The sequence below is a fragment of the Trematomus bernacchii genome, unplaced genomic scaffold, assembly GCF_902827165.1.
Source record: "Trematomus bernacchii unplaced genomic scaffold, fTreBer1.1, whole genome shotgun sequence".
Lineage (NCBI taxonomy): Eukaryota > Metazoa > Chordata > Actinopteri > Perciformes > Nototheniidae > Trematomus > Trematomus bernacchii.
In genome coordinates, this window is record NW_022987839.1 from 7,101,586 (window position 1) to 7,117,999 (window position 16,414).

At 38.3% G+C, this 16,414-nt stretch overlaps 1 protein-coding gene across 2 annotated transcripts in view; it reads right to left on the reverse strand.

The window, feature by feature from the left end:
- The window catches only part of larp4b (La ribonucleoprotein 4B), a 57,072-nt gene extending 40,900 nt beyond the window's left edge, over positions 1-16,172 (reverse strand). For both annotated transcript variants that reach the window (XM_034152776.1, XM_034152774.1), the window contains exons 1-2: positions 15,639-16,172; positions 8,206-8,339 (exon numbers count right to left, since the gene is read on the reverse strand). In XM_034152776.1, coding sequence (XP_034008667.1) covers positions 8,206-8,286 — 81 coding nt within the window. In that variant the 5' untranslated portion in view covers positions 8,287-8,339; positions 15,639-16,172. The remainder of the gene's footprint in view (positions 1-8,205; positions 8,340-15,638) is intronic.
- Positions 16,173-16,414: the final 242 nt, after the last annotated feature.

Genomic DNA, 16,414 nt, shown 5'->3' on the forward strand with positions numbered 1-16,414 from the left:
ATGTTGCCTTGAAGGAAGTCTAAAATGTGTGTCAACTTATTATATAGTTAGCATTTTCACTTCAATAAGAAGAAGTTGATGCTAAAATGTTAGATCCTGTGGTCCAAAAACACAGTATGTTTCAAAGTGTCCATACACGGCACATTTTCACAGCAGCAGAGCAACATGTAGTCTCTAACTACTTTTCTGTGAAATACACACACATCCCCCAAAGGTATTATATATTGCCTTAAAATCCCTTAAACCTACTGGAAGAAATCTGTGTCTCAGAGTTAACTTATTTGCATAATGAGTTCTTAAAGAAAACTCAGCAGCCAAAACCATTTTTAAACTTTACAATTCTGTAACTACATCCAACTCACAGGTTTATCATTGCTTTGAGAAAAAAAGATTATCAATTTAACCCTTTATAGTCATTTGTTCTGGGCATGTCATTTTCGAGCCTGAGACCTGAAAAACAGGCTCAGGGCTTAACAGGTTAATCTTGGGAGTTTTCCTACAATATCTTTACTCTCTGCTCATGACCTTTGACCTCCTGATCTTAGTTTTTTCAGACCCTGTTAGCAATGTTTTGGTTTTCTGACAGATTTTCCCACCACTATAATCCCTTGTTGACTCGTATTGAGACATAAACCCAAAGGACTCTAAACCCCCCCCCCCTTCCTCTACGCTGCCAATCTTCTTTCCGATCTCGAGCGTGTGTAAACGACGATGGAAAAATGACAGCGGCGTGTTTCCATTTCCTAATTCTGGAGCTCTCAGGGGGAAAAAAACCCATTTCCCAAGTTTCACATTCTTCCCTATTTGAGGAGGTTGATTGAAACCCATCAGGGAAACATGAGGACAAATCAGTGTTTTAGTTCAATTTAGGTCAATAAGAGTTTCGGCAGCCAAATCCTTTTAAAGGGTACAATTCACCATTAATATGTTACTTATACTAATACACCAAAGTGTGTATGTTATTATACATGTTGTATATTGTCGTACTATGTGCATTTTTACATTAATTAAATTATTTTCCATTTAACTTCCTATTTTTATATAAATATCTTCATTTGCACATTTTTACTTGACTATTCTTTATATACATTTCTATCTATTTCATGTTTTTATTGCACATTTTGACAATACTTCTAATGTTTGTTTTTACGTTATTCAACACTTTACTTTGACTTGAAATTAATATCTTTAATTATTTTTTATAGAACATTTTTTACAATAAATTTACATATAAATATTTTTATTTTATCTGATTTCTTTTGGACATTTAACCTGAACCTCTTATGTGCATATAATATTTTGTATTTATACTTTATTTAAAATAATGGAGCAACAGTCACGAACCCCAGTTTCCCCCGGGATAAATATATACTTCTGATATCGATTAATTTCCCCCTAAAAACAAGTAGAAATTTGAACCCTGGTCCAAAAGTAAGTGATTTACAAATCGCTCTGAAGCCTGAATCACAACAGTATGCAAACAAGAAGCGTTCACCCTTTCCCCTGCATCCATAAAATACTGTAAAAGCTTTTTAATCTGTCCAACACAGCTCGTAAAAGCTCACCGCCCACCTTCACGTCTAAAGTCTTATTTAAAAACCTGGACCACAGTTTGTTTAGTGGCTGGCAGAGGAGGCCATTTGACTTGCAGAATTTACAGCATTTGGCTGCAGGCTGGTGCAACATCCCCACCCTGCTGAACAGATTTAGCCTTGAACGACTTGTCTGAAGTGTCACATGTGTTAGCATCAATCAAATCAGCGGGTTGTGCAGCACCGTGGCAGAATCACAACCTATAAAGCCTGTGAACATGATGAGAGGAGTCTGTGGTGATGTGGGCTTAAGCATCGCGCTGTCCTACTCGTAGAAAATATGTTTGTGTACTTGGAAAACATGCTGAATTTGTCTCTGAAACATGATTTATTAGAAACATTTAATGTGTTTGTTTGATAGATAAAAAAATGTATTTGCAAAACTAAATGCATTCGTTGGTAGATGGTGTTTTGTATTTGCAAACCACACTGGGTTTGTTAGTAAGGCATTTGTCAAACTTGTTTAGTTTGTGGAGTTATGGAAGGAAATTAGCTCCATATTCGAAAGGTGGTTCATTTCCATGTCGTCTATATTATTTTTTGGGGTTATGACTGCCCAGAAACATCAGACACTCCCATTTTGTTAAGTTTCTACTTCAACCGTGGCAGAATCATAACCTATAAAGCCTGTGAACATGATGAGGAGTCTGTGGTGATGTGAGCTTAAGCATTGAGATGTCCTAATGTGTAACAATATGCAAAACCTAGGTATGAAAGGTATCTGTATGTTCCTAAATCTGTTAAACATCAGAGGCCAAAAGCAAGTAAATGTCAGTAAATTATCACATCTTTAGAAACAAGCATGCTCAAAGCTCCTAACTTGGAATCAGAATTAATCCAAGTTCTATCGAGATCACAAGAGAGCAATATTCAAATTGCACTAAACTAAATATGTGTTAAAGGCTTAATAGGTGGTTCGAAAGGTGGTACATTTCCTTGCAAATTTTAAAATGCTGTCTATATAATTTTTAGGGTTAAGACTGCCCAGAAACATCAACATCAGACATTCCCACTTTGTTAAGTTTCTACTACAACCGTGGCAGAATCATAACCTATAAAGCCTGTGAAAATGATGAGAGGAGTCTGTGGTGATGTGGGCTTAGTCCTAATGTGTAACAATATGCAAAACCTAGGTATTACATTAGGCACGTTCACACCAAGTACTTTGCCGTATTTAGTGCCGGCACTCAGAGCCCCAGCACTTATGACCCCAGGGCACTTAGTACAGATCGCGTTCACACCGGAGTACTTTTCCCTGAGGAAAGATTACGCAAATGAGCCGCTGACGTCACTTCTTCTTCTTCTGCTTTGGGTTTACTGGCAGGCCGCAAACAACTTCACGGCGTATACTGCCACCCGAAGTCCCCGGCCGGAAGTCCCCGGAGTTGGGGACTGGCTTCAGTAGAAGCTGCTGGGACTCCCAGCAGCTTCTACTGAAGCCTTCCGAGTAAATCGCCAGAACGCCGACACCTCCTCATCTCCACCGCTCCCATGTTTTATTTTGTGTAGCCATAAGTTATTCTCTCTCCGTTGGTGCGCTGGGCTAATGCTAATGCTAATGATGCTAATGCCAGGATAATAAAATGGCGGCTCTACAAAACATTTCAGAGTTGTACGGGGCGTGATTTGCAATTCGCCCAGCCAATCAGAACTGGGGCACTTTTTTCCCCCAGGAAAGTACCATCTCTCAGCAGGCACTAAAAATGGGGGTAAAAGTTCCCGAGATTAAGTGCTCTTTTTGGTGTGAACGCGACATAAGGGGTACTAACGGAACTAAACGCGAAAAGTACGGTGAAAAGTACTCCGGTGTGAACGCGGCTATTACTAACATACATTCAGTACTGTGGACAATCCCCACAGGAGCAATTTGGGGTGAAGTGTCCTGCCCAGGGACACAACGACATGCTGACTGCAGTGGGACTCGAACTTGCCGCCCCCTGATTCGAAGTTCAGCGCACTATCCACTGAGCCACAGCCTCCCCATGAATGTATGAAAGTTATCTGTATATTCCTAAATCTGTTAAACCTCCTCAGCCAAAAGATCCAGCATGTCAGTAAATTATCACATCTTTAGAAAACAAGCATGCTCAAATCTCCCAACTTAGAATCACAATTAATCCAAGTTCTATTGAGATCACGAGTAAATATGTGTTATAGGTTCGAAAGGTGGTTCATTTCCTTGTAAATTCAAATGATCACTTCCCAGAAGCATCAGACACACCCATTTGTTAAGTTTCTATTACTACTTATGTTGATTTACATTCCTTCAACTTCGGCTCACAATTAATCACATTTCTATCGAGATCACAAGAGAGCGATATCGGAATTGCAGTAAACAAAATATTTGTTAAAAGTTTAATAGGTGGTTCATTTCGTCTTAAAAGGGCCCATGTCTACTAGAATAGATTTATATTGTGCAATTTTCCAAACTCACATTGGTTTCTCATACAGCATCTCTGTAAACTACGTGTATTCACTGAATTTCACTCTCTGCCTTTAACGGCTCGTGTTGTTTCCTTGTTAGCGATACACAGCCACACACAGTCAAACTCATCCTGAGCACACACAAAGTCACAGCCGAAGTAAAAACAATAAGTGTGGCTTGATATTGAGTAAGAAAAAGGTTGATAAACGCTGTGAGAATGGGTCTGCAGAGAGAATGTCGCCGCGATCCCAACTGTCTGTTATCAGCCTGCTCCCTGCTCACAGTCCGTGGATTGGTCAATTTGGACCAATCAGCGGGGGCTTAACGTAACGGCTCCACGGATTGGTCCATTTCGTTCCGGGTACGGCATGACATCATGCCGTACCTGGAACGAAATGGAAGAATCAAATGGACAATAACGTATCTCCAACGAGGCGTTTTGGGGAGGTATTTTCTGTGTTAGAGTTTTACTCGCTACAGGGTGTACTTTGAGGGTTTGTAACTCTGCAGACCGTTTACATGCATAAAAACCTTCATAACACAAGGGGACGGGTAATAACCGGAAAAGCATGACATGGGCCCTTTAAATTCAAATGATGACTTCCCAGAAACATCAGACACGCCTATTTGTTAAGTTTCTATTACTACTTCTGTTGATTTACATTCCTTCAACCTCTGAAGACAAAGAGCAGCGATGACACGATAAGGTTTGATATGATGACATACCGAGCACGCAAGAGGAAACACTTTCCAAAATATAAGTTACACTATCGGATGTTTCCTCTCTTTGACTATGATGAAAACAATCCACTAATGTCTCGTTAACAGCCACTAATAGATGGTCCTTTATAACTCCAGACACACACATTGCAAATTAAAGAAGCAAGAATGAACGTCAACTTTGGCAAATGATGTTGAATAAAAGGTTTTATTTTATGTAAAAATCCTACATTTTATGCTATCAACGTTGTGTCAAATTGGTATGGAATATCGACACTTTTTTTAAGGTATAAATCAGAAGTTAGTGTAAGTGAAACTAGCATTTTGTCGTGCCGTTACATCCTATAATACCCGACCGCTGCTCTTTGCACCGCTGTGTTTTCAGACGTCACGGTCCAACAAGAACCCAAATGTCACGGCTGTGATCGATAGCGCTACGACAGACTTGTGAAGAGAGACGGATACAAACGAGTCATGGTTGTTTAGTTACAGGAGTTGCTTCTTCCTGTGCTGCATGTTTCTTTACAGAGAACTTCTGCTTTAGACATTATCAGGGTGGGAGATCAATGAGGTTGGCCTGATGCTCATTATCAATAATCTCGTTTTGAAGGGAACTGGGTGGACTTTTTATAAAGATATCGTTTTTTTGGCAGAACAGCAACAAGTCTCCAGCCACAAAAATATCCTTTTGCTTTGAATTCAAACCAACTACACACTAGGGCTGTCCCGAATACCATTTTTCGGGCTCCGGATATTCGGTAGTAATCAGCAGCGAATCGCTTCAACACGTGTATTTTGTTTTTATTCACGGCATTCATTTTGTTATTCTACAGTATTGTTGTTTTATAGTTATTTGTTAATGTATATAACCCAATTTGTGTTCTTTGAAATTGAAAAGGATATCGCATTGTGTTTGTTACTTTCGTTACAGTTGTATACGTCTTAAGTGTAATTTGGCTTGGCTTCCTATTTTGTATGGACATGCTTTTATTTGGAAAGAGAGTTAGCACTGTTGACAGGAAGTTGTTGTTGCTATGGAAACAACGTGACGGAGATTAACGGAGAAAAAGTAATATCTACATATAAAGACGGAGAAAGTAAACAATAACGTTTATGGTTAAGTGTTAGCACCCCCCCGAAGAGGCACAAGCTCTTACGTTGATATTGGAGTTTTCAATAAATTCAATTTGGCAGCCGCAGTGCAGCGAATAACGAAATTGAAACCCGAATAGTACTCCAACGAACGAATATTCGGATACAGCCCTACTACACACACACACTTTTGGAAACCTACCATGCTGAAGTAGGAACTGGTTGTAACTGGTTTGAAAATCAATATAAAATAAATGATTGCCAGATAAATCGATAAAAGGTTTAATTTAACGTTTATTTTTGTCACAATTGAGACATTTATTAAATGAACTGAAGATATAATTCATTGAAAAATGACAGCTCATATTTAAATTCCCAGAAAAGTGCATACAGCATGATAGAGATTTTAATATGTCGTGCCCAACCTTAATGGAAATTGGCCATATGTATACAAATACTTAATGTCATTTGTAAGTTTACTAATTTGTTAATGATGGGAAAATTAGGTTTGGTCTGCCAACAGTTTACTTTAATACTATTGTTTATTCTAAAGTCTGTAGAATACAATTTGTAGGCAGGGTTATCACTAAATGTGTACTTTTACCTGCTTCCTGTATGTTGAATATTGCTTTACTCTATATTGAGATTTTGATAACATTTCAAAATGTGTGCAGCCGGAAAATAACCAACCCAACTTCACATTCAAAAAACTAAATGTATGTTTGATATAAGATTTAATTCTGGTTCAGCAGCTCTTACCAAAACACAGAAATTATACTTCTAAAATAAGTCCAAGACAATGTGACAAAAAAATTAAAAACCGTTTGCTAACAAATTGGTCTGACTCGATCTGCCAGTATAATTTAATCAATATCTAAAAGACGGGCTTGAAGATCTGGGTTGACGGTTTTAAATCCTATAAACAGCAACAAAAAAATCCTCTCAACTACTTACTTAATTAAAACAAAATCAGCGCATTAATGCAGGGTAACATAAAAACTACATTTAATTTGAGTTCAGCAGATCTTACCAAAACACAGAAATGATACTTTTAAAATAAGAAGACAATGTGACAACAAAACAACAAATTGGTCTTACTATTTATAATTAGTATAATTGTACCAATATCGAAAAGACAGGCTTTTTAAACCCCTTAACCAATTTGGGTGGCCCACGCATCCACCCCCCCCCTCAAATAACAAAATGCATGCGAGTTCATGGCTCCTGTAGCAGACAACGTTCTTGTTGCTCTGTGTTGCGTTGTTAATGAGCGAGACACACCGGAGTTGAGGATCTGTGGGGTTTATTCTCCCAAAAATATAATTTAGGCATTTAGCCGACGCCTTATTCCAAAGCGACTTACAATGACCAATTACAGGGACATTCTCCCTGGAGCAGGGGTCGGCAACCCGCGGCTCTTTAAGCCCTCTACTCTGGCTCCCTTGAGCTTAGACAAAAATAGGAAAATAAAATAAAAGTATTTGTAGGACTATTTCTATTTTGTTGCACGGTTGAAAATGTTTCGTATCTTGTATTTTGAGGTGATACTGTGAGACATAAATAAAAAACAACCGGGATGTTTGATATGTGGAGAGAAGTTGTCAAAGGTGCTGCAGCCAAACACGGAAGAGGAAGACAGCTGACGATCTCCCGTCATAATTCAATCAGTTAACTATTTTTAGGGTGCAGCTATAGGTTTTATTTATTTCAAAGTGGTTCAATTATAATTATATTCAAATGTGCAGAGGACTCCCCAAGTGCTGTGTTTAATTTATTTTAAAGTTGGCCTGTGTATTTTTTTTTATTCTCCTTATAAGAGTTCTTTGTTTATTATTAGAGGTTAACAGTTTTCTATAATGTAATAAATAATAAATGCAATGATGTAACAATATACACAACTTTATAAGCTATCAAATATGTTTTGCGGCTCCAGACAAAAAATATTTTTGGAAAAGGGGGCAAAATGGCTCTTTTGGTCAAAAAGGTTGCAGACCCCTGCTCTGGAGTAACTGAGTGCCTTACTCAAGGGCACACTAGTGGTGGTGTTCCAGGCGGGATTTGAACTCGCAACCTTCCGATCATCAGCCCACCTCACTATCCATTAGACCACCACAAAAAAAAAAGAATAATATTTTTTTATGAGATCCATTTGTGGCGGACGATATTTAATCGCCACAAATGAATTAAAGTATGGGAAACACTGGACTTATATAGCGCTTTTCTAAAAACTCAAAGCACCACGACACAAAGTCAAATTCCTCGTAAGTGTAAACCTACCTGGTGATAAACCTGTTTCTGATTACTCTTAATTCAAACAAAATCAGCGCATAAATGCAGGATAACATATACATGCATCTTGACGTGTTAAAAACTCACCAAATGAGAGTTCTCTTTTGCCTCTTGGACTTGCTGCACCTGTGGTTCAGCTACAACTTTCGTGTCCTGGTCAGAAGTCATGAGCCGTCTGCTTCTTGGCTCCTCAGGGAGAAGTCTCTGCGTCACCAAGTAAGCTACGGGAGGCCGGAGGGGACAAACAACATGTCAGAGTCACAATGGATGTTTATCACAGGACTTTGGCTTCATATCAGTTGTTACACGTGCACAGAGGAGAAGAGGGGAAGAGGGCAGTGGCCGATAGTGACTGGAGAAAAGCCGTCTGAGGACTGGAGGGTTGTTGTTTCATTCATATGTGGCAACAATTATAATACATTTAATTTCTAAGCGCTTTTTCAGGTGCTCAAAGACACAGTGGTGATAAAAAGCAAATAAAATAAAAATATTAAAACAGCAACACAACATAATTCACACATTAAAAGCCAGTCTGAAGAGGTGAGTTTTGGTCACTGTTTTGAAGGTGGGGGGGGTCAGTCAATAATAATAATAATAATCAATACAAGACAATATTAGGGCTGTGCTATTAATCATATTTGTAATCGCGATTACGGCCTGCAACGATTACGAAAACAACATAATCGAAAAAAACGATTATTTTTGCTCTGCTAGGTAGTGACCAAATGTATTTTAGTCTAATTTATTTATCATATTTATATATGGTTAGTAGCTTGTGGAAGTGCGCTCCAAAAATATTTGTTGATCTTGTTTATTGGTATTTATTATTTTGATATTATTTATTTAAAGGTAAATATATAATACATTTTTGTATTGGTTTTTCAGTTGAATTATACGTTCAGGGTAATCAACTGTGTGTGTGTGTGTGTGTGTGTGTGTGTGTGTGTGTGTGTGTGTGTGTGTGTGTGTGTGTGTGTGAGAGAGAGAGAGTGACAAGAGCTATATTCAGAGCTCTGCTTTTTCATCGTTGCCGTTGTATGATTGGTGTTTAGCTACGGTATTTAGCGTCTACAGCACCTCCGCTTTTAGGGTTGACGTAGACCCAAACATCGCCCGGAGGTCCCCCGGTGTTGTTGTGGGAGCTGCTGCACTAGCTTACGCTGCAAAAGGTGCAGAGGGCTTCAAACACGTTCCCCTCCACTGGTTTCAACCAAGCACTAAATTCGATGTTTTCCAACCAAATACGGTTGAACTTACACTTCCCCATATTTATTTGTAAGTAGATTCGAAGATACACGAGTTTCTGACTGCCGCTAGCTGAAGCTTGGTTGCTAGGTTACTAGCTGGGTGTTCTCCGATAAGGGGCCGGGGGAAACAAAGTTAGTGATTACTGGTTCCATGTTGATTAATTGAGCAGACCAAGACAATATGATAACAAACTTAAGGGTAAAGAAAAGAGAGTATTCCAAATGTAAAACACGTTACCAACTTAGTGGATATAAAACAGAAATAAGAAAACATTAATGAATACAATACAATAATAAAGAAATAAGAAAACACAAATAAAATCTAAAATAAAGTTGAAAAAGTGTGTTTTCAGCTGTCGTTTAAAGTGTCTACTGATTTTGCCTCATATTTCTTGCATTATTTTACACATCTTATGTATCAAATAATGCATGCTTTAGGTAATTTAGTAACATAAAATAGACATGACCAATATATAGCTCTTGTTCAAATAAACCCAATCTAACAGAACAGATCTTACACGTCTTAAAGTCCAAACTGTCTTTTGTCTGTGAAGTTGAGTGATTTATCTAAAGCACCAAGTATACGGGGGCATTGGGCCAGTGAATAATTTAGGACCCTGAAGGAGGTGACGAATACATTTTGTTTGAAGAGGCTGAACGTATGTTTGATAAAAGATTTTATCCTGGTTCAGCAGCTCTTACCAAAACACAGAAATGATACGTCTGAAATAAGAAAACTTCCAAGACAATGTGACGACAGAAAAGTACAAAAATCTGCCGATCACTTTAGCTAGTGTGACTCGATCTGCAAGTATAATTTAATCAATATATGAAAGACAGGCTGTGTACACAGGTTTGAAGATCTGGTTTGACAGTTTTCAAACCTATAAAACAACAAAACCATTAACTACTTACTCTTAATTATTATTCTACAACAATGTCTCTTGTGTTTAAATAATCTGATATTTCTTTAGCTAATTCTGAAAGCAAAACAACAAATCATCGGTTTCTATGTTCCTAAACTAATTTGTTAACCATTTTCTGACATTTCACACATGATAATAGTCTGTAATTATTTGATAACACTGGTAGTTGTAGCCAAAGTGAGGAGTAGATAGCTTTGCAGATTAAGTCAAAGGTGTTATTGGATATCAGAAGTTGATGTTACTTCATTAACTTCCTGTCAATCCAGTCTTTAACTGTTTCAGCAAAACTGACCATCATCTCCAAACATTTGTTGGTGCTAGTGACATTTTGTAACCATTTTTTTAGCCTGCATTTCAGTACCTGCCGTCTAATTGGTTAACCCTTTCCCCTACATCTGACCTAAGAGTTACACATTAACAGATAGCAGTGACCCCAGAGTCCAAACACCACTGGAGACGCTTCTGTTCTGTCCCGTTGGAGCCGTTTGTAAAGCAGTGATAATCCGCCCCAACAATCGGGGGCCTGTGTGTGACACGAACCCTCGCTGTGTTTGCATACAAAGCAGAAAAAGAATGGCATTGCTGTAAAGCTGGTGACCTTTGATCCACATACTGATCCCCATACATGGCATGTTTGTGTTTGTGTCATGCCACTGCGATGAATGGGGCTAAACACATCTCTCCATCAACGGCAGTCGGCTATCAAAACAGCTGTTGTGAGATAAACTTTTCTGAACAAAAAACCTGTTTGTCCGCTGAACTGTACATTAAACTTGTGTGACCTCCACGCCATGGCTCAGCATTTAACTGTGCTGATGTGATATGTTAATGAAATATATTCCTGAGGTTCTGCAGCATGCATGTGTAGGTGAGGTCCAAGACTTCTGAAAGAAAGTTATTCAAACGACTACTTGGCAGAGAGTAGTCTTTTGTAAAAAGAAACGGAGCATCTGATCTAGCAGAGGAGGATGTGCATGGCATTTCTTTGTGTGTTTTAGAAACTCTATCCATCTACAGTTATGTAAAAGCTCTGTAAACTAGTTTCCCTTTTATTTGTCACTTAACAAAGAGTTATATCCTTTTAAATTAGTCACGCAAACTCTGGGTTTTGGACGTTTTCTGTCACATAACTTGCTAGATTATTGCACTATTTCACAATTTTTGTATTTACTTGCACTATTTTTTCTGTTTTAGTGTGTTGGAGGAGCCTGTGACCTAAGATTGTCATCGTCATAACGACACTGTAGCTATGTACGTATGACTATTAAAAGCCTTGAACCTTGAGATATTTCAGAATTCACAGTATAGCTTTTAAAAACCAAGTTGTTCCTCTTGTAATCTGAAACTCCAACGGTGTATTGATGCCTGCCTTTCACCACAATGCAACAATATATTAACATAACATGATGATTAAGTTACCACTTCTTACAGACACACCAAATCTACCATGCAAAACCTAAAACAACGATACTCTAAGTAACAAAGTCTTGGTATTTATGTTAAATCACAAGAACGTAATATATATATATATATAGCAAGTTATGTGAAAAAAAGTCATAAACCCTACAGTACTGTGAATCTTGAAATGTGTGTATATATACAGTACTGCTTTAAAAAAAAAGGGGTTCCTCTTGTAATCTGAAACTCTAACAGTGTATCGATGAAAGCCTTTCACCACAATATATTAACATAAGATGATTGTCAAGTTGCTTGAGTGACCACCTCTTACAGACATATGCAATCTACCAAGCTATAAAAACAACAATGATACTCTAAGTAACAAAGTCTTGGTATTTATGTTAAATGGGGCAATCATAAGACAACATGCAGTTTGACCTGATAAACCCTATATAAAAAGACTAACCCCGGTCACAGTACATGTCATTTCCTCTACAAATCCAGTGAGTCAATCATCACGTCTAGACAAGGCCTGAACCAAAACACACTCCTCCTCCACCTCCTGCACTGCCTCCTCTCCCGCGCGCAGAATCACAAGAGATGATTTATCACGCAAATAAGCCGGTTGGTGAAAAATGCAACAGGGGGCCAAGGGAGTTTATTTTTAGTCCGTGGGTTACCCGCTGGTGGAGGACGGTCACCAGGCGTCTTACATGTCCCTGAAGGGGGGGTGGACACACACTGCACCACCATCTGCATCCATTTATCCATTATTACAATGAGCAGTGTTTCATTTCACTGTGCAGCATGTCATGTTACATTCCATGTTCAGCTTATAATAGTTAGCTTCTCCTGCATGACTTAACAGTGCCATATCTACACTGTAGCTACTGTACATGACAATAAAGCCTTTGAACGTCCAAGCACTGAACCACCAGTATTTGCATCCATGTATCTATTATGACAATGTTTCCCATCGTGCCTGTTGTGTGATCGTGATGCTCTATATGTGACATGTATGTGTGTTCGCCTCCATCTGCTTGTCTTTCATCCTTTCTTTATAACTAATGCTGTTGGTGTATTGTGATTTAAAAAAAGGTATCTATTATCATCTGCTGGATAATTAGCAATGTTGGCTAAAGCTGCCCCATTTACTGTTCTTTGTGACAGTTGATAAATGGGGACTGCCACAATGAGCAGTGTTTCATTTCACTGTACAGCATTTCATGTTACATTCCATTTTTAGCTTATTCTATTTGTATATAGTATATAGTTAGCTTCTCCTGCATTATTAACAATTGCAATATCTACACTGAAGCTACTGTACATGACAATAAAGCCTTTGGACGTCCAAGAAAGGCCTCGGATGTGTTTGTTTGCATCAACTTTACAAGTCCACCACCACTGCAACTTCTACTAGAGACGCAATGCAGGCGTATTTAGTAGCTGACAGTAGAGAAAACACTCTGCAGCTCACATGCCATGTCCATGCCAAGGGCCATGCAACAAAGACACTCCTGCGTCGCTAGGCAGTCCAGCTTCATGGGAGCAAAGTACGAGACAAATGTGGGTAATAAATCAACAAAAGGGACGAGGCATTTCACCCATAAACACACCATCATGTTATGTTATTTAAAGTTAACTTTGGGGGGGGGGGAAAGCAGCAGATCCACGTCTGGTTCGCTGGCTTGGAGAAGCATCCCATGAAAGATGGCGACCTCCCGCGTGATTTCGCGGATTCCCCAACCCCCGAAACAAGCAAGCTAATTTAAGATTAACTTTTAGATTAAGGGGAAATGTAGTTGTTCACCCTGGTGTTAGTATAAAAATACACACGCATGCTTTCTCCTGTTCTACAACCCAGAACTATTTGCACATCAGCTGCTCTGCACAAGTGTAATGTATATATTATCCAATGCAGATATGTGTCTAGTTTATTTCTATATATTCTGTAGCCTAGAGATATTGTAGAGTGTAGAGTATTAAAACGTATGGAGTCATTTCTTTATACCAAGTATTATCTTGATACTGTCGTGCTACATCTCTTTTCTACTGTGAATTTGCATATATTTGCTCTTAATGATTTCTTTTACTGGGGTCGTATTGTATCTTTTGAATATATTTAACTTGTGTGAAATGCTTGAAAACACTGCTACTGTGATAAATTAATAGCACAATTTGGGATCGATAAAGTATCTTGTGAGGTGTGTGGCGCAGTGCGTTGTGTGTAGGTGTTCGGATCAGGGGGTCACAGGTTCAAACCCCACTGCAGTCAGCATGTCGTTGTGTCCCTGAGACACTTCACCCCAAATTGCTCCTGTGGGGATTGCCCACAGTATTGAGTATGTAAGTCGCTTTGGATAAAAGCGTCTAACAAGTAACATGTAATATAATGTATCTATTTATCTATCAGTGCACAAACAGAACGAAGGTAAAAGCAGTGTTTCAACAGGGCCTCGCAGTGTGTTTGTGCCACTATTTACAACTATGACACGACAATAAGTCTTAAAAACAGCTTATTTTACCACATTTGTGTCAAAATCCCATGGCCCTATGCTTAAACCCTGGCAAATATAGTTTCATGTGACAGAGTAATGTAATAAAATGACGTCATAAATGTAAATGTTATCAGTAAAGTACAGCGATTGAGAAAAAAAGTACATATGGGTTACATATCCACATATGTTTTCGGTACAAAGCTTATATGTACACATCCCATTATTAGAATATACGTTGTTTTTTTAGGGCTTTTTATGATTGTGGCCCAGGTTTAAATTATTTGTAAGAGACTTAATTGAAAGGTAATCCAATGGAATAAACTAGGGTTACGGGTTCATTTATTTTATAGGTTTTTCTATTTTATTATCATACCTTTTACCTCCCGTGTCCCCTAAGCTGTTATATCATGTTATTATGCTAAAAGGTTTTAACGCGTGGCCTGATGTGAAATTCTTGTTCTCGATTATGTTGTTGTTGTTGTTAAAGTACGTTCAGCTGCACCTGGTGTATGAAAAGTGCTATTCAAATACAGCTTTAAAAGCAGTTTCTTTAACTCACCAGAATGTCTTATATTTGGAATATTATGACCAAAAGTCCAGAAAATAGAGTTCTCAGAAACTAAATTATTATCTATTGTATAGTGTTTTATGTTGTATTATCATGCATTTTACCTCCTGGTTCCCCATAACTGTTAAACTGTCATATTGTGTTGTTATGCTGCATGTGCTAAGAGTTTTTAACCCCTTGTTTTTAGGACTCGTTCACTTTGTTGCCCGGTGTAAAACATCTCTCCATCTACCAGAATGTATTGGTCCGATCTGATTGAACAGACTGATCTACTACACTTAAGAAACCCCAAAGCATTGTTTTTAACAGTTGGTACCACTAATTACAACTTTGACATGACAGATACGGTTTTCTTTTACATTAAAGTGATTATTGGACACTAGAATTGTTAATGGAGAACTTAAAAAAAGGGCCAGTGATCAGGTCCCCTTGCAGTGCCACTTGTGATGCCTTAAAAACAAAAGGTTCATTTAAAAATACCTATATATTTACGGAAGGGGATGAAGGGCCACATGATAAAAAAAAATGTTTTGGATGTGACAAAAGGTGTTTTTAAAAAGTGTAGTTATTTTTTAAAGTCCGAATTCTGAAAACATTTTCATGTCAGGATTTTTCATTATTGATAATCAGATTTTAATCTCAGAATTCGCCAATATCATGTATGCTGTTGTACAGAATCAGAATCCCTTAGAAATTGAATACTTTGACCAAAAGTAATTCAACAAAATTGAGTTTTGAAAAAAAAGTCAGAATTCTGAAAACATTTATTTATTTTTCTTTTACGTTTTTTTGTGTGAAAATCTACAAAATTCTGACTTTTTTTTCTCAGACTTCATTAAAGTCATAACCCACATTTTGTTTTTAAACAGTTTATTTGACTCACCTGTCAACTCTGCACGGCAATGCAAACACTCTGATGGAAGTAGTAGCAGCTGATGGTGGACTGCGGCCTTCAGTTAGCTTCCAGGCTAAATACGCAGGGTATTAAAGCTAGCAGGCTATATCGAGCACGCTAGCTAGGAAGCAACCGGCTTACCAGCTCTAAACCTCCCCACAAATACTCTTCAAATGTCAGGATGATAACTCCACGACTAGGTACAAGTGCACTGACAACAAAAAGATGCCCCCCCCTTAAAAAACTGTCTGCAAAAACGTTCTCCGACCACAGCTAGTTAGCTTTGAGGCTAGCTAAGAGTTAGCTAGGAGGCTAACTAGCTTTCCTTATCAACTTTTGTGCAGATAATAAATCTGAAGCCGGGGATTAAATTCCACACGATTTAAACAGCAGGACGTTTTGGGTAATAGGGGAAGTCAAAAGAAACTGTGAAGAAATATCCCGAAAGCGAGGAATAAAGCGATGCTCGTCTCAAAGCTTCCGATCGATCAGACAGTCCGTAGAGAGAGGGGGGGGGCGGAATAATGGAGCCGTTTCCTTTCCCTTTCGTGTGCAGAACAAAGATCGTCTCTGCTGTTGTTATAGTTTGAGTTCTCAAAAAGCGGCCAGTCATCGGGTTAATCTTCCAGGCCACTTATGATGCATTAATAACAAAAGTTAGGTTTAAATCTAGCTATTTATTCATGGATTAGTGTTAGAGCCACATGAGATTTTGTTTTGCATTTAACGAAAAGGAAAAGGAAAAATTTGAGTTCTGGAAAAAA